Source organism: Papio anubis, chromosome 4 (genome assembly GCF_008728515.1).
Source record: "Papio anubis isolate 15944 chromosome 4, Panubis1.0, whole genome shotgun sequence".
In the NCBI taxonomy this organism is placed as follows: Eukaryota; Metazoa; Chordata; class Mammalia; order Primates; family Cercopithecidae; genus Papio; species Papio anubis.
The window spans coordinates 108,550,358-108,569,044 of record NC_044979.1 but is presented as its reverse complement, the minus strand read 5'-3'; the positions used below and the strand labels follow the sequence as shown (position 1 = coordinate 108,569,044).

The 18,687-nt window shown below is 39.4% G+C and overlaps 1 protein-coding gene across 1 annotated transcript in view; it reads left to right on the top strand.

Moving 5' to 3' along the window:
- VPS41 (VPS41 subunit of HOPS complex) overlaps nt 1-18,460 on the top strand; it is a 186,927-nt gene extending 168,467 nt beyond the window's left edge. Inside the window, exons 25-29 of the mRNA XM_021935859.2 lie at nt 1,136-1,272; nt 15,202-15,301; nt 15,406-15,450; nt 17,037-17,116; nt 17,692-18,460. Of these exons, the coding sequence (XP_021791551.2) occupies nt 1,136-1,272; nt 15,202-15,301; nt 15,406-15,450; nt 17,037-17,116; nt 17,692-17,772 (443 nt within the window). The 3' untranslated portion in view covers nt 17,773-18,460. The remainder of the gene's footprint in view (nt 1-1,135; nt 1,273-15,201; nt 15,302-15,405; nt 15,451-17,036; nt 17,117-17,691) is intronic.
- Nucleotides 18,461-18,687: the final 227 nt, after the last annotated feature.

The window sequence follows — 18,687 nt, the reverse complement described above, 5'->3', positions numbered from 1 at the left end:
TGGAAAACCTGGAGCCTCGTCACTTTGCATTGCCTGAATGTGATGAAGAACAGGTGGCTACACAGTTTATTAATTGTGTCCCCATGAGGCATGTTTTTACCTGCTTGCAAGCAAATTGAATAAATGTCATCTGGGTTGTGTTGGTGTGTGTGTTTTTTTTGTTTGTTTTTAGCTTGTATATGGGAGTGTTTATAGTTTAAGTGTATAGACCTTACCAGTCTTTTTTGGAAACATGTAACTGTTCTGGACATTGATGATATTTGGATGTTTGCATTGCAGCATTTAGCCTCTTTCCTGCACTGTTTTTATCAGTACAGCACCCAGAGTTTGTATTTGCTGGTCCTCAGCTTGACTATTTGCATTGGGTCTCCCATTTTGGAAAGGAAAAAACAAAAGCAGTCACCTAACAGAAACCCGACTCTTTTGAAAATAACTAACAGTAGTGATTTGAAATTTCCTCTTTCCTTTTTTTTTTTTTTTTTGTTTTTTATTTTTAAGTTTGGTAGGAAATCTTTATGTTCATGTAACTACCTTAATCTGAAATGGACTTTAATAACTATCCTCTTGACAATATAAGGAGTCTCATTTGTAACTAGCAAGATAAAGAATAGTTTAAGAATCTCAAGAGGCAAAGTGATGTCACAGAACACATCATAAACTTGAGGCTGGCCTGAGTGAATTTGGGCACATTACTTCTTAGCTGTGTGACCCTGGAAAAATTAAACACCCCATTTCCCTTGTCTGTAAAATGCGGCCACAGCATTCCTACCTTGCGCAGTATTTGAGGAAAGTGTATATAATACCTGAATGGTAATCAGTTGTCAATAAATACTGTTTGCACCCATTGGATGCTAAAAGCTGTCATCTGAAGGCAAGTAATCATTTGTTCAGCTGTTTTAAAACAGTTCTTATTTACTTTCTCCTTCATGCCTTAAGGAGCGTTAGTTCTTGGAAGTTTAGAAGATTAATTCTTAGGAGTTTAGAAATTTAAATGTTTTTAACACTTACTTTGAAGGAAATAATTTTTTCTTTGAGTTACTTTTGGTCTAAAATTGCATTATGTGCAAATTATGTGCAAATAAAATTGCATTTTAATGTTGCTTTTATGTTCATTGTTTTATGTGATATTTTGTAGCATTTATTACTGGCTTGTTAAACAACATTGGCACACACGTTGACCCAATTCTACTGATTCACCGTATTAAGGAAGGAATGGAGATTCCCAATTTGAGAGATTCCTTGGTTAAAATTCTGCAAGACTACAATTTGCAAGTAAGTATCCTTTCTTGGACAAATGAGCATGCTGAATGAGTTGACTTAGTACTGGATAAATATTTCTAGGGTTTATGTTAGGTGTCAGTTAAAAAGTTTCAATTTTATGGTTACATTTTATTTAGGCCCAGATATTTAGAAAACTGTTCAAACACAGTAATTAGAAACGTCACCTTTAAAATTATGTTGTCCAGTAATACCTTAAAGGCCTTAAGAAGGCTATTTGATTCTTTAGCCATCTCCAATTTTCACTTGCTTTTGAGCAGACATTCTTACATTTGTATGGTTAATATAACATGAAATTGAGGTATGAAAGCAGTTATAGTGGCCATTAGATCAGGCCACCCCAACATTTTTAGGGAGAATAAGTATTGTGTCCATTTGAGGGAATTAACAAAAATGTTTTTCAGTAAGGTAATAATTTTTTTTTGAAGCCATTCAGTAATCTGTTGCCTGAAAGCTGTTAAAATATAGGATTTTATTTAACCTTTTGTCTGTTTTCTAGAATAGTGCAACTTTATTATCCTTGTTAAATCAGAATTTGTGATAAGAACAGTGGAACTCATTATTTTCATATAAATTATTATACTAATTACAAAGCATCTTAATCTTTTCCTTAAAAAGACTCTAGCAATTACTATTTTTCAGGAAGCTGGTAGCTTCTATAGAACTTGAATTAAAACATTTCCTTAAAAATTCAGACTGTTGCCCGGGTGCGGTAGCTCACGCCTGTAATCCCAGCACTTTGGGAGGCCGAGGCGGATGGATCACGAGGTCAGGAGATTGAGACCATCCTGGCAAACACGGTGAAACCCTGTCTCTACTAAAAATACAAAAAAAAATTAGCTGGGCGTGGTGACGGGCACCTGTAGTCCCAGCTTCTCAGGAGGCTGAGGCAGGAGAATGGCGTGAACCTGGGAGGCGGCGGAGCTTGCAGTGAGCGGAGATTGCGCCACTGCACTCCAGCCTGGGCGACAGAGCGAGACTCCGTCTCAGAAAAAAAAAAAAAAAACCATTAAGACTGTTGTTCTTCCTCTAATTCACTTGAAAATGAGTTTTTGTTAATAGTGGGTGAAATTGCTTTCCTAGAAACAATTTTTGCAGGTAAAGCCAAAAGAAAAGGCTATTAGCTGAGGAGCATTATGATGTGAGATCCATTGGGCAAGGATTCACCATGCAGGTTGCAAAGTAGAGGTCTGCCTGCACTCAGGGTAACAGCCTTAGGTAAGAGGCAAGGTGGAAAGGAGAAGATATTGCAGGTACATTGGTGACATCAAAAACAGATGTAAGAGATGAAAGGGATGGCAGAGCTGCAGGGACAAGAGGTTGTGCCAGAGAGTGTGACGTCATTAATGTTTCTGAAGCGGAGTCATGGTGTATACATGTTCAAAAAGTGGGAAGGTGGTAAAGGTCATTTGTGTAGAATTAGTAGAGAAACTGAGGCCACAGCCTTTCTGAGTCATCCTCATGGACATGAAGGCCAGGAGGAAGAAACGAGGTGCCTTAAGCCAGGCTCCAGCTTCTCATTGAAGAGTCCACAGGGGACAGTGGTATTAACTGGACAACACAACTTAAAACGTGAAGAAGTTTGAAGATGGGAGTGGGGGTGGGGATGAGGGTGTGAGAGATCATGGAGACTTCACTCAGGAGAGCTTTGTGAGAAATTGGGTTCATGGGAGAGAAATTTGTATTCAGTTAAGCCAAAGAAGTAGATTACCTGTTCCGCAAAAAGCTTAACGATATACAGGCATGTATTTCCAGTGGAATTTGGAGGTGTGCAGATGACCCAGGGGAAAGGTTATTGGAAGGAGAATGAGAAAGGCAAGAAGGAAATAAAAACGTGGGAATGGGTTAATAGGCAAAGAGAGGTGAGATGAGGAGCTGGCCTTTTATGGCCGCGCCCTGGGAATCCAGAAAGGTGACGTCCCTTCCTGGGGAAGTCACTAGTTTAAAAAGTCAGAATTGGGCTTTGATGAAAGTGGTTTCAGTGTCAGACCTTATAAGCCTCTGAGTGTGAGTGAACTTGATAATGACCTATACTTCACTGGCCCTTACCAACCCTAGGCATGCCAGAATATGCTTTAGGTTTCAAATCCACGTTTGATGAGAAGTCATTTAGGTGTCTCTGAACAACCCTCCCCCAAGGGAAGTAGTCAATAATTATCCCTCTGCCTTTCGCCAGTAGTGCAAGAAACTTGGCCTCCAGGTTAGAAGTTGTGCCTTTCTTTTTCCCCAGCCTCCACAATGACTGCAAAACCACATAGTGCATCCCTCTGTCTAGGTCATTCTTCCAGAGAACCAAGCTCATGGGCACCACTGTGGTCTCCGTGTTCATTCATTTTTAATAAATAAATTTGCATCATTCTGAGTCAGCTGGAAATAAAAATGAAATTATTATTAGATGCAAAATGAATGCCAAACGTAAAAATTTATACTAAAGAAGCTGCTAAATCAGTGTTTTTTCTTAACTAGAGCTTTTCCTTAAGATATGTAAGTCTGTAGTTTGGTAATGTGTTAAGGAGGTTCAGAATTATTTAGCCAGTGGGTCCAAAAAGCTGTGGTTGCCTATGAATCCCCCAACCAAGGAGTGGCTTCTCAGAGGCTGAGGGAGAGATGAACAGGGAAGGCAGCAGAGCCTACGGAAACTGCTGCATCTGGAGTCCCCACTGGAGCTCAGGCATCTTGTTGGAGAATGCAAACAGAAAATGCTCTCCGGGGGCAGGTTGTTCAAATAATTCCAGGCGTTATTTTTCACTCGTAGATAAAGAGTTTAAAGTATTTCTCTGCTCTTTTTTACATAATATATTAATGACCACTTAATGTGTTTCCTTTCTCTAAGCAATCTATTAGAGTTCACTGTAAAAATAAATCTATCCAGAGAGCATTTTGCAATTTCCAGAAGGATTTCGCATGCATGTTTTTATTTTATTCTTTTTTTTAATTTTGTATTTCATTAAACTATGTTGTTTTTCACATACTCTCACTTAGCAAAGTAAAAAATTAGCAACCCTATTCAATCTGCAAATTCGGGAGAAATTTTGCATGTTCATCAATTTCCAGGAATCTGGAACTGACTCTGTGTGTGATGGTGTTGGGTGGGACAGTAACCCCAGGGGATATCAAGAACCATTCAGTAATGTAGGGATCTGTGGTCAGATGTTGGGGAAATGTTCTCACAGGGTTTCTCAGCACCTTTTCTTGCTAGTATGCGTTGGAAATCTCTAAAGGGAGATTGACAATGGAGCATACAGCATTTAAAACTTGGCACTGCTTTGGGAGATCATTCATTAGCCAGTTGTTAACTGGAAGGTGGGTGAGAGAATGAGAGAATGTTGTGGGAAAAACTTGAAATGAGTAACTCTTCTGCTTTTGGTTTCACGTTTTCTAAAATGTAACAACTTTCTTCAACTGAAGGTTAGCATCATTAGGTTTGTTAGATGCCTATGACATGACATAGTTTAAGGAAATAGTATAATCAACTACATTAGCAGCGTTTAATTTCTTTAACTTTCTATGTTTTTATACCTAGCTACCTTGTTAGGGTAATCACTGCACAAATTTTAAAAGCTTCATGAAGTCAGTAAGATGCAAGTAGCATGTATTGCACGTCATAAACTTTAAATGTTTCTAGGCCTGATTTCAAGGACGAATAGCACTTATTTTGATATAACTTACTTCCAAAATAATACGGTATCAATGATACTTCAGTTTTTACGTGAACTGACCAGTTTCCAAATGAGTTTATGCTATAAATTTCTAATGTTTTATATTTTCTATTTTTAAAACATTATAAATTTAGCATTTATTTATTTAGTATTTATATCCATTTTTGTAGTTGGAGGCTTTTTTCCCTTAAGAATTTCAGCATCTTTGTTCTTAAACACTTTTCTTGACGGTTTTATTTGACAAACATTTCGTCTTCACAACAGTTTTGTAGGAACTGTCATCTTTGTTTTACAGGTGAAAAGACTGACTCTCAGAAAAGTTAAATGATTTGCCAGTCTGGGAAGGTGATGAACTGGGTTTGAACACAGATCCTCTGACTAAATCTCATGCCTTTTTAAAATCCATGACTACATTACCTTTTATAGCCAAAAGTAATCTCTGAAAAATCTGCTAATTAGAGTGGGGTCTTAGGATTTTTTCATTATGGGTAACACCTCTTGGGAAAAGAATATAGCAAGCATGTTTTAACTTGCTTCTAAGGTGTCATGGTGCAGTGGAAATCTCACCAGGCTAAGCCTCTTGAGTCCCTGGTGTGAGTCTAACCCATAAGTAAAGTAGCGGATGATCCTGAACAAGTCATTGCATATCCCTGGACCTCTGTTTTTCCTAGAAAAATAAAAGGGAGCAGGGGCTAGATTAAATGTCCATCTTAGATGCTTTAGGGGCTGCAGACATTCCTAAGGCTAACTGGAGCTAAGGCATTAGGTACAAAGCCGAATTGCCTTTAGCCAACACCTGCCTAGTTAGTTTTCTCTACATTTCTCTCTGGAGCAGGATGTTCAGCTTTGGGCACTGGTTTGGGTCTCCTGATTACAAAAATTTCGAAGATCACTGCAGAAACCTGTGACTTAGCCTTTACAAGATGGACACAACACTCAGGAGTTTCCACTGTGATGGAAACTCCTCTGGACTTGTGTTATTGTGGTGATCGACCCCCATATTTGTATCCTTTTATACTTGGCAGAATCATGCCACATGGTTCTCCCAGCAGGCCCTCGCCCCTGCTCTGCAGATGAGAAAGTTGAGGCTAGAAGATGTTGCGTGATTTGCCCATGTCATGCAGTAGAGCCAGGATTCCAAGCCTATGCACTTGGTGCTGCTCTGCCTCCTGCCATTTGGCAGTTTTATGTTTTCTTTTCATGGATGGTGCTGCGAAGTTTTGTTTTTATTTTATTTTATTTATTTATTTATTTTTTTGAGACGGAGTCTTGCTCTGTCACCAGGCTGGAGTGCAGTGGCATGATCTCGGCTGGCTGTAACCTCCACCTCCTCGGTTCAAACGATTCTCCTGCATCAGCCTCCTGAGTAGCTGGGATTACAGGCACATGCCACCATGTCCAGCTAATTTTTGTATTTTTAGTACAGACAGTTTATCCATGTTGGTCAGGATAGTCTTCATCTCCTGACCTCGTGATCTGCCTGCCTCGGCCTCCCAAAGTGCTGGGATGACAGGTGTGAGCCACCGCACCCAGGCTGTTTTTGTTTTATTTTTTTAAAGATAGATAGTTATCTCCCCAGCTACCAATCTAAGAGAAGCATTGCCCGACTTCCTTTTCCACCAGCTTTCAAAAGTGGTGTGAATGTGGAATCTCTGCATATTGAAAATAAGGTCAACTCACCTGATGAGGGAGGGAAAATCCACCCTGTACTGTTCTTTTTCTTGAGATAGAAGCTTTGTAGATGAGATTTTCCACTCGCTATAATTAGGTGTAACTGTTTGTAAATGCTTTTGTTTTTAATCCGTCTGTAAGACAAATATGTGCCAAAACTTTTTGGTGCTCATGCTTTCAGTTTTACAATTATGATTTTTATCCTCCTTTCTATTCTAGCAGTGGCTGAAGTTCTATGTGCATGCCTAGTGGTACTTCGTTTATGTTATCTCTGGATAAAAAATGGACTATCTACATAGTGCTGTTGTGTGGCCTTCCACATCATATCCTGTGTATCTCTCACTGCTGGGCCCATTTGGTCTCTGGAGATGCATTCATTGTACTGGCAGTTTATACCAGAGTCACATACAGAATTGGTATGGAAGACAAATAGGCAACTGTTGTCTTTTAAAGAGCAATGGACATGGTATTTACAGACCTGGGCTCCAGTTCTGGCTTTGCCATTAACAAGCCTGTTGAGACTTTGGTAAGGCACTTCAGCTTTCTGGAGCTCGGTTTCCCAATTAGATTAAGCCAGTGTTTGTGAAGCCTGGCTGCACACCAGAATCATCTGGATTCTTGTATACATTACATAGTTTGAGGCACCCAGCCCAGATCTGCTGAATGAGACTCTCTTGGGAAGGACTAGGGAACATGTCCTGAAACCACCTTGATATTTCTTACCCACCTAGTCTGGCACTAGTCTGTGTATTGAAATTTTAGAACCTTGAAATTAGATGATCTCTAAAATATTTTTTGTTTCTAAAGTTCTTAACAGAGGCATTTTATAAATATGTCTTTACATATTGAATACAGCTGCATATTTAATGTTAACCTAATATTTTAATGTAAGTCTTAATATTTATTTTGGGATCTAATAAAGCAGCTTAGATTTTTAGGTATAATTGGGGTTTATTTTTCACGGTTTTTTCTTTTGCCTCAAAAGTGACATTTATTTAAAGAAAAAAAAAACGACAAATTGTCCATCCCTTGGCTCCCTTCCCTCCCCTGCCCTGTTCCTCCCAACTGCCCCTTGGATTGAACCCTGGCTGGGGCTGGGTAGCAGGACAGCTCCTCTCAGATGAAGTCAGCAACACTGATGGGCGACTCCTTAACAGAGGGGCTGTCAGAGGCCTTAGTGTCTCACAGGATAGTTGTTTTCAAAATGCCATATACTTGATGACTTATAAATGCATTTATTCAAATATGTGAGTATCTCCTGTGTCAGACAGTATGTTATGTGCTAACAGGGCCTCGACATGTGGTCTCATAGACCTGGAGATGAGCGAGACGCAGCCCTTTGTTCATGCAGCTCATGATCTGAATTAATGTTTCTGGGAGAAGTAAAATGCCTTAACACTTCTGTTTTGTTAAACTACATGCACCATGCACACAGACACAGACACGCACACATACCATAGACACATGTACACACACACAGACACACACATGTACACACACATACCTCATGCAAACTGGTAAGCTGATTCCAGACATCTCCATGCCTTCCAAAGTTATTTTTCCAAGTTTACATTTGCTGCAGTCCCCATAGTCCTTTATTTCCCATATCTCTACTTTGCAATCCAAATGGGATAAGAGGAAATAACGCTTCTTTCTTACCAACCTTTTTTTTGGGCCTACATGGATTTCTTTTTGACTCTCAGTATATAAGCTCCTAATTTTCTTCTATGTGAGAGTTTTTGAATAAACTCTCTCATAGAAGAGTTCATGAAATAAACTTTTAAGACCAAATGAGATTTGTTGTTTTCCTTTTGAAATTATTTCAGTTTTGCCTTATCACAGCTTTTAGGTGACGTAGGTGGCCTGTGACAACAAGGTGTAGCTTTTAAAATTAATTTGGTACATCCATACCTTGTGCTATTAGAAATTTAAATACAATTGTGTTTATAAGATTGTTTCTGAACTCCAACATAAGACCTTAGGATCTCTTTCCCTTTGTATTTCTCTGCAACTCATTATCTTTATAAGAATCCCAGCCAAAAGCAAAGCTTTTTCAAGAAGAATTCAAGTTCCATAGCATTGTGACCTAAAGGAAGGATTAGAAATGAGGGGAAAAGTTTCTCAGTCTAACCCCGTGTCATATTGGGGGCTTTTCAAACCAAGTAGCTGTCTGTCATTTGCAGTTCTAATGACAAGCATTGCAGTATGAACAAGGCAATGTCAGCAAAATGTTTAGTGTTCAAAGAATCTTTTAAAAGAAAAATTTCAGAATTTTTATTTTACTTATTTTATTTTATTGCAAATTTTTATACTTGTAGTAAGTAATTATTACAAATGTAATAATTATAAAATGTGTAATTAAGTTTGTATTATTTTATTACACATTTTTATTTGGCGACTTTTGATGGCATTTTTCCCATGGCTGCCGTTTCTAATGAACCATAACAACTTTGCTGACATACAGTTCTTTTATTGCTTTATACAACTTCTATGGGTCTGGTGTTTTGCTTTTGGTTGGGATTATTATCAGTGATGATGAACTGCAGAGAAATAAGGAGAAAAGGGGAAGCTAAGGCAAATCTAAGTTGTCATGTTGGTTTTCAACAGTTGTATTATAAATTCTTTCTTATTTAAATTTACAGTAGCACAAAATATAATATGTAACAGATTGTTTATAGAAGCCATAGCTGGTTGACTTCAAAATGATGAAAAGGAAAGAATAAAGGTCTTGTTGATAAAATATGTAATTTAGAAAAACTTAGAACTATGGAAGGAAACAAAGTAATATTAAGAAAACAAGAATCCTGGAGTAGGATGTAAGAAGAAATTGACCCCTAGATTTGAATAATCTTGGAGAAATACAGGAAAGTCCCGTAAGGAAAATAAATCTCTGAAAAGTAGTATTGTACTTTCTAGGCCATACCTACAATTATTTTTTGAGATGAGAATTAATACTGTTATGAAGTTGAGGAAAGAAAAGCCTGGTGTATCCTCAGTGAAATTCTTTTTGTTTCGTTTTGAGACAAGGCCTTACTTTGTTGCCCAGGCTGGAGCCTGGCAGTGGTGCAGTCACAGCTCACTGTAGCCTTGACCTCCTGGGCTCAAGCGATCCTTTCACCTCAGCCTCTGGAGTAGTTGGAACTACAGGCATGTGCCACTATGCCTGGCTAATTTTTGTAATTTTAATTCTTTGCTGAGACAGGGTCTCACTATGTTGCCCAGGCTGGTCTTGAACTCCTGGGCTCAAGAGATCCTCCTATCTCAGCCTCTCAAAGTGCCGAGATTATAAGTGTGAGCTACCACACCCATCCGATTGTCAGTGATATTCTAATAAGAGATATAGATTACAAAGCAAAGGTTAATAATGGTGCTGTTTAATTTACCAAGTAGAGATATTTCGCAGAAAAGTTTTAAGTTTTAGTCTTAAGTTCTGAAAGTGATATCAGAGGCTGTCCAACACAGAGAATAAGAAACCAGGGTAAAACAGGAGGAAACAAGTGAGAAAGTTTTTAGTGGGTTAAAAATGATTGATCTTTGAAAGGCCAGTTAGGCATACTTTGGAAAACAAAAACTACTTTTGGTGGGGAGGAGGACATATCTTCAAAACTGCATGCTTATAAGCTTCTGTAGTCCATAAACATTCAGGAAACGTCACAAAATGTATTTGCAAATTCCGTAAAGTTTGAGAAGAAGGCACAGGGAAACAATCAGCATAACCATAAAAAACAAAGTTCATGCAGACTAAGTTTTCAACACCTAAAGTAAGCAAAGAATACAAGTTTATATCAATATCTTTGAAAACTCAGAAGAACTGAACTATTTTCTAGGAAAATAATAAGTTATAAAAGTTTACTCAAGCAAATAGAATAAACCTGTAGTCATTAACTAAATTGGCAGTCAAAATGTATAGCTACAATAAAGGCACTTATTCAACATAGACAGTTTTAGAGACAAGTTTTATCAATCCTTTTAAAAAAAATAGGTGGCTGGATACGGTGGTTCATGCCTGTAATCTCGTCACTTTGGGAATCTGAGGTGAGCAGGTGGCTTGAGCTCAGGAGTTTGAGATAAGCCTGAGCAACATGGTGAAACCCTGTCTCTACTAAAAATACATAAATAGCTGGGTGTGATGGCTCATGCCTGTGGTCCCAGCTACATGGGAGGCGGAGGCAGGAGGACCACTTAAGCCCAGGAGGTCAAGGCTGCAGTGAGTTCTGATCATGCCACTGTATTCCAGCCTGGGTGCAGAGCAAGACCGTGTCAAAAAAAAATTAATTAAAAGTAATAAAAATAAATAAAAACAGGCAACCTCTGTTTTACTTTTCCAGATAATAGAATGGAGAAGTTCCTCAGTTCCTTATGGGATGCTAGTATAACCCTAATACCAGCATTACGTGAGGGCAATATGGGAAAATTATAGCCCTATCTTTTTTTTTAAACACAAATGCAAAAATAATACATAAATCAATAGCAGATTGAACTTGACCATTTATTCAATTGTTAAAAGTACATCCATATCATAAATGTTATTAGTTCTCCCTAAAATAATCATCTGTATGGTCAATAAAATTTTAATCAAAATCTCCAAAGAATTTTTCATGGAAATTGATAAACTGGTCCTAAAATTTACATAAAAATTAAGAGTTAGATTATTATTCAAGAGGGAAGGTATTTTTATTAGATATCCAACCTAATATGTGGGAGTATAAAATGGCATATAACCACTTTGGAAAACTGTTTGACATTTACTTGAAAAATTGAACATACACCTACTCCATGACCCAGGAATTTCACTCCTATGTATTTACTCAAGAGATGAAAATCAGTTCCATAAAAAGGAATGTCCTTTGGATTTCCTTAGTAGCCCTAAACTGGAGATAGCCTCAACGTGCATCAACAGGAGAGTGTACCTCAGGGTTGTTGCCTCTTGGTGACAAAGTAGATGCCGTAACAATAGGCTTTACAGCCACACTCCATATAGCACATGGAGGAAGCAAGGGGTTTTTTCCTAATGAGGCTTTGCTTTTTATTTGAAAGGGCCGCTTTCCCAGGCTTGATGTTTATCTTTTTGACCAGATCTATGTTACATGAGCCCCAGCCAGCTGTATATTTCAGTCGGACACACCCTAAACAAAGTTGGAATTGTGTTTGAAAAGAAGGAGCAGGAATGGTAGAGGGCAAGAAGGTGTCAACTGTGTTTGTAATACTTTATTTTCTGGAATGAGATCTGAAGCGTGGGAAAATATCAACATTTGTTAAATCTAGGTGGTAGGGACTTACTTGGGTCTTTTTTTCTTTTCAGTTTTTTTAGTATTTCATATTTTAAAAAGAAAAAGAGCACAAAGTAATGAAAGATAGTGCTCAGAGCAAGAGCAGCAGTGATCGGTGCCATTCTGGTCATTGAAACCTGAATAACAGAAGAGAGTGCATGTGCCCTAAATATGTGAAGAACATCACATTTGCAAGTTAGAAGGGAGATGGGGAAGGTGATGATAGGCTATGGCTGGGAAGATAGGCTGGGTAAGATGACCTTGAAACATGGCAGTGATCCGAAATCATGAATGTGAAGGTCAAAAAGGGGTGAGGATGATCTGCTTACGCCAACTGCTGTGGCATCTGACTTTCGGCCATCAGCGTCTTTATAAAAAGGACACTCATGGGAAATTCCAAACATGAACTTTTGAGGGTGAAATGAATGTGAACAACAGCATATTTTTCATGAGTCACTGGTGGACTTGCTACTAGGAATCCATAGTCAACATAATGCTTTGTCATACAGCTGATGTTGAAAGCAATACCTGTAGATTGTCATACATTATAATCTTGTACTGTCTTCCTTCACTTATCACCTTTAATTGCCTTCAAATTATTACAGATGTTATAGAATAAGTGATTACATTCTATAGAGGATAGTCTCATATTTTGAAATACCTGCCTGGGATCGTATAAATGAAACTTAAAATGTTTTCCTGTTTTTCTGATTTGGAGCCTTGGATTTTGACCAAATGAAGTAGTAAATAGCAGTAAGCTGTATTTATGTACTTTCCCCTCTCCTGGCTGTTTGCCTCTGAATAATGAATTTTCCTAGAAAATGCTTTGTGCAGGCAGACAGATTGTACCTGTTTAGAAAAATGTAATCCTGCTGAAGAGATGGTTCCTTCCTGGTTTGCATATCTTGCTGTGTTCCTTTTTAGCTTACAGACACAGTGGCCTCTGTCTAGACTGCTGCCTCTGCCCTTCTCTTACATTATTCATGCCATGGACCTGGAGCACCCACTGAGAGTCAGAGCCCCTTTTTTTTCCAATTATTTTATCTGAGATGTTGTGGTCAAAACCATTACTCTCTGTTTTTTATTTTTTGTCTTCAAGGCTAAGCAGCTTTATATGTTTGCTTTTAAATTTACTTAAAGTTTTCCTGACATCAGTATTTCTTAGTTATCTTTCTTACTGTATTGGTTATTTTTCTCTTCTACCTGTATGTTTTAATGCAGTCTGTTAAAATTTTAATGTGTTTTTTTAAAAAATCCAAAAAACAGCACTTTGGGAGGCCGAGACGGGCAGATCACGAGGTCAGGAGATGGAGACCATCCTGGCTAACACGGTGAAACCCCGTCTCTACTAAAAAATATAAAAAAAAAAACTAGCCGGGCGAGGTGGTGGGCGCCTGTAGTCCCAGCTACTCAGGAGGCTGAGGCAGGAGAATGGCGTGACCCGGGAGGCGGATCTTGCAGTGAGCCGAGATCGCGCCACTGCACCTCCAGCCTGGGCGGCAGGGCGAGACTCTGTCTCAAAAAAAAAAAAAAAAAAATCAAAAAAATTTGATTCCTGGTAGAATTTTAAACAAGAAAACTTCATAGGCAGTTTCTCAATTAATGTAGGAATACTAAAGTCGTATAATCTTGTTCATCAATACTAGAAATGGCAGGCATAGAACTTGAATCTAGACATTAGTTTTGTTTTCCTGAATATTAATTTGTCTTTGTATAATTAGGGGGAAACGGCTTTTGGCTGGATTCACCCAAAGCCAGTGCTCTTTGGGATTTTCAGAGGAACACGTGGACCACTGAGGATAGAGGGCTACGGTGGGCTGCTCCTTTACTTTTCTCCCCCAGTGGCATGAGTTTAAAACTTATGAAAGCAAAATGCCCATGTAGGTTGTCGAGTCGAGAGTAACTTCAGTATGAAGAAAGCCAGAGTGCCCCCTCTAAACAGCAGAACTTGCCACTGAAAGACACATACTTCCCAGCCTCGGAGCTGCACTGTGGTGAGACAGTGCTATCTGTTATGTGAATTTCTATGATGTGACGTGTGTTACTGCACATAACCATGTATGATAAGACACATAGGCCCCGAAGGGAGAAGCCACAGGCACAGCCCCAGAGCGTCTCTGTCCTTCAGGCCTTGAATTTCTCCCTCTGAAAAAGCAGCAACAAGTTCTGGTTAAAAAATAATAATAATAAAATATAAAATGACATCTGGCTTATGTGCACCTCCTGGGCCTCTCTCAGTTTCCTACTCATACCTAAGAAAACCCAGCAAAGGGTGGAAGCTCACACTCTGCCCCACAGAATGGGCATGAAAGGTAAAGTGTTACCTGCCCCTGCTGTGTCCCCACCTAAAAGCAGGGAGACTCTTGGACCCCATCATGTCTCCAGTTCTGAAATACAACCTTGGTACCAGCCAAGTGGAGGGCATCATCCTCCACTGTGTGCTTCTGACTTCTGAGGCTGCCAAAGCATTGTGATGTCTCTTGTCATTCTCCAGGCAGGAAGGGGGGAAGTAGTAAAAAGCCTACAGAGGAATAAGAAAAATGTGTAAAGAAACAAAAGCTGTAATGCTGGGGTGAAGAATAAGAAAATGACTCTTGTGTCAGAATATTCGTATCCATGGTTTTTTTTCAATTGTCAGCCCTCCCAGGAGTCACCAAATTTGAAGGTTATTATAGTCAGTTAATCCCCCCAGCCCCCCCACACACACACACCACATTCATAGCACTATGCTGAATGGTTTGGATTGGATTTGGAAAGAAAAAGACAGGTCGCAGCCTGGAGGGGATTTAGGACAGAGATTGTATCTGTTTAGTTTATTATCTATACCCAGTACCCTGTACGTGATAGGGACCCAGTACTTATTTGTGCAGTAAATAGATGAATTTATGAAGTAAGTGGATGATTTTGGAATAACAGGTTTTCATTCTGGGTAAAGATCTGAAGAATGGAATGAGCACATGATGTAGGAGCCAAACTCTGCCCAAGAGAATCTGTATAAGGAAGCCCTCTAAAGTAACAATAGGGTTAGTTAATGTGGGGCCTTCTTTGCCAGACTTTGGAATGTATGTTTGATTATACACATGCTACAGGAGCCAGTGTATGGTTGGAAGAAATGATGCACAGTGTAATGAGTGGATCCTGGCTGGCCAGGTCAGCCTGGCAGTGGTTTGGCGGGAAGAGGGTACTGAGGGCAAGAGAATCAGTGAGTGCCCCTTTAGAGTATTTCAAGCATGCCAGCTTTTGGAATCCCCAGTACCGTGTCCCTTCACCCCTCAGATTTGAGTCTATTTAAGATGGCTTTTCTTTTAAAATGTGTGCATTAGATTCTGCTTCGTGAAGGCTGCAAGAAGATTCTCGTAGCTGACTCTTTGTCCTTACTGAAGAAAATGCACCGAACTCAGATGAAAGGTGTTCTTGTTGATGGTGGGTAAAATTGAAATAATCGTCTGGACTACATGCCCTGCTTTCAGAAACGGCCGAGCAGGTATAAACAGGGCATAATCCAAAGTGTGTGTGCTTTCTTACAGAGGAGAACATCTGTGAGTCGTGCCTTTCCCCTATTCTTCCATCAGGTAAGAAGGTTTTCCCAAAAACTTTCCCAAATATATATTTTAATGATGAGTGGAATCAAAATTTTGGAATTAGCCAACTACCGTTTATAAAAAATGTGTAACTTTCAGAATAACCCAGTGGAGAGAAGTGTTGTGGCTCGCATCCCGCTCAGTGGAATGCGGGTGTTGCCATTGCTTAGAGCTGAGGTTCTCAAGCTGTAGGGTGAGTCAGCATCACCCAGCAGGCTTGTTGGAACCCAGATCGCTGGCCCAGTCAGTCTCCCTAGAGTCTCTGGTTGCAAACTTCCAGGGCAGGAACTGAGAAATCTAACAAGTTCCCAGGTAATGTTGATGCCACTGGTTCGGGGGCCCTTCTTTTAGAACTGTAATCTAGGATAAAACAAAATGAAACCTAACCATCAGCATTTAAATTTCAAGGTAGGAGAATCATGTATGTGTCTGGGAAAAAAAAATTATAGGTAGCATTCTCTTTTCTTTAATCTTTTTCTCTGCTATATGGTTCTACATGCCCAAGTTATCTCACATTTCAATGGAAACATACATAATACCTGCCATCTAATTGGAACTGCCAGTCTTTAAAAGACATAAGCATTTATTTCTAGTTCTTAGCGGATATATATATATATGTCTTCATCTGTAATGAAAAGCACCTTCTTAAGGTTCATTATGACATAAGAAGAAATTTGCATAATTCGAAAGCAGAAACTAACAAAGCATTGTCGGGATGCTAACAAATGCTTTTCAAATATAAGTTCAGCATAACAAAGTACTAAAAGACCTAGTTGACCTCATATTTACTTAGCATTAAAGGATTATTTCATGGGTCAGCGCATGAGAAGTTTTTCTACTTAGGTTCTTTTCTAGAGGAATTAGATTTGGATGTTTACGTGTGAATTAGATTTGGATGTTTAAGTGCTTCTGTTGAAAACTGCAGTGGGCTCAGGTGAAGAAGTGAGCTTCCGTAGCGTTTCAGTCAGTGTTGCAGCAAAAAGGAACCACATACATTCCCACTCTACAGTTAGATTTAATTCCAAATTTAATCTGCTGATGACACTAAATCTTACCAAAAATAAGCTGGCCACACAGAGCAGAAACAGATGAGGGGATTTGCCCAAGCAGAAGTGCAGTAAAATGCAAGGTCATAGCCTGGGCTTGTAACCCAGGTCTGCCTCTGAAGTCAGTGTGTGGTCTTGGCAAAGGTAGCAGGTAGACGGGGAAAGCGTTTTGATGAAGCCACAGATTTGACTTCAGCTGTGGTGTATGATGATTATAGGGGTTAGGGGCATGTCGGCACATACACATGCTGGTTTTCAAAATAAAGGTTACTGCAGTTTGTCCTCAGTGTAGTCTTGGTAACTGACACAGAGGCTAAGCAAGTAACCTGTGAATCACATAGCAACATGATTAAAATACCTGTTTTGTGTCTGATCGTAACACCCCTCAGGAATGCTTTTGTAAATAAGCCACTCTCCAAAGGCAGCTTATTGCTGAAAATTAAACTGCAACTGGACTTTCAGTTGGGATTGGTTTAAAATGATCTTGCTTGTTGCATTGAGTTCTCCTCCTTTCTCTGCCCTCCTCGCCAGATGCAGCTAAGCCCTTCAGCGTGGTGGTCTTCCATTGCCGGCACATGTTCCACAAGGAGTGCCTGCCCATGCCCAGCATGGTGAGTTGGCAGCTTGGTACCTATCAACAAGAGGGAAATTAACACACTTAGAGGAATGTGCTTGAATCACAACCCGTCATCCTTATGGCTGTATGGGTTAAAAAAATATAGAGAGATTCATATCACATAACAAAAATTAATCTAGTTTTTAAATGTAAAAATATTCAGAAATGTTTTGTATACTATAGTAAGTATAAAAGCATACCCATTTGAAGGAATTCATTCAGGCCAAATTGACAGCTGTCGTGCTTGAAGAGATGAGCAACAACAGTAGAGAGCCATTGTGTATCTTATGTGTTTTCCAGCCTGATTTGTGTTCCATGATGCTATCATTTTTTTAGTGTCGTGTTCCCCCAGGTCACACTAGACTTATTCTGCTGTTGGGTGTCCTTTGAGTCGCAGAGTAACAGCTGATCTAGACTGAATCCTATGTTAACCAGAAATAAACTCCAGAAAAAGGAGTGACATTGTATTACTTCCTCTCCACTCCCTGACTAATGTTACCATAGTATTTCTGAATATGAGAGTAGAAAAAGATCATGTTTTAAATCTGTGTTTTTAAATTGCATTTTTAGAACTCTGCTGCACAGTTCTGCAACATCTGCAGTGCTAAGAACCGTGGACCAGGAAGTGCAATTTTGGAGATGAAAAAATAGCTCATTTCTGCTTGTCAGTCTCCTCGTCACCACTTTTTGAGACTGTTTTTGCAACAACAAGCATTTGTTGACACTCGTGCTGTTAAGAGATTTGTTTATGTTTATATTATGCTCAAAAACAGTTTCTTCATCTATTCCTGTGCTAATGGTTTCTCTTTGCAGTTGACAGAGAATTTGGGGCTCTCTTCATGCCTTGAAATTTTGGGGTCCATAGTCCATATTTTGTTATTTATTTGTTTGGTTCATTCTTTATATAGTAATGGAAACATAAGTCTAGGAGTTAGAAATGAATTTTTTAGACCTTAGTAAAACCGTTTAACCATAAAATGGACTACTGAGAATTCTCCCAGCTGCCTGAAAGCGTCGCCAACTGTGGTTATCCTGCAAGCTACTACCTGCAACCTGGACCTTGTTTCCATGTGCTCTGCTGGCTACCGTTCTTGCATTCTGGGTTTGACTTTTTTTCTATGTCATCATCTATGGTTATCCTCTAAATAGGCATTTAATGAAACATTGTACAAATTGTCACTCATTTGGTGACATCTGAGAATAACAGCAGGCTGATGTCCTCCACCATTATGTTTACTAATCACATGTTCTGTGTGCTCTGACGACTGGCAGATTATCCGGCCATGGCAGACACTCAGCATTTGTTGATTGAATAAATGTTAGCTCTTCTCATTGTGAAGGACTCACTTTTAGTGGGGTGAACAAATGCAATTAAGAATTCTGGCACCCTTGTAAGGAAGAAAAGAGAGTTCAGCACCTTCGAATCTGAGCGCTTGTGGTAGGGTTTGTCAGGAGGGAGGACACCAGTGACCCTGAAAACTGAGGGTGTCTCAGGAGCAGTGGGACAACCTGATGCTGAAGGATGGGCTAATGATGTTTCCTCTGGCCTTCTCTGGTGCCTCCATT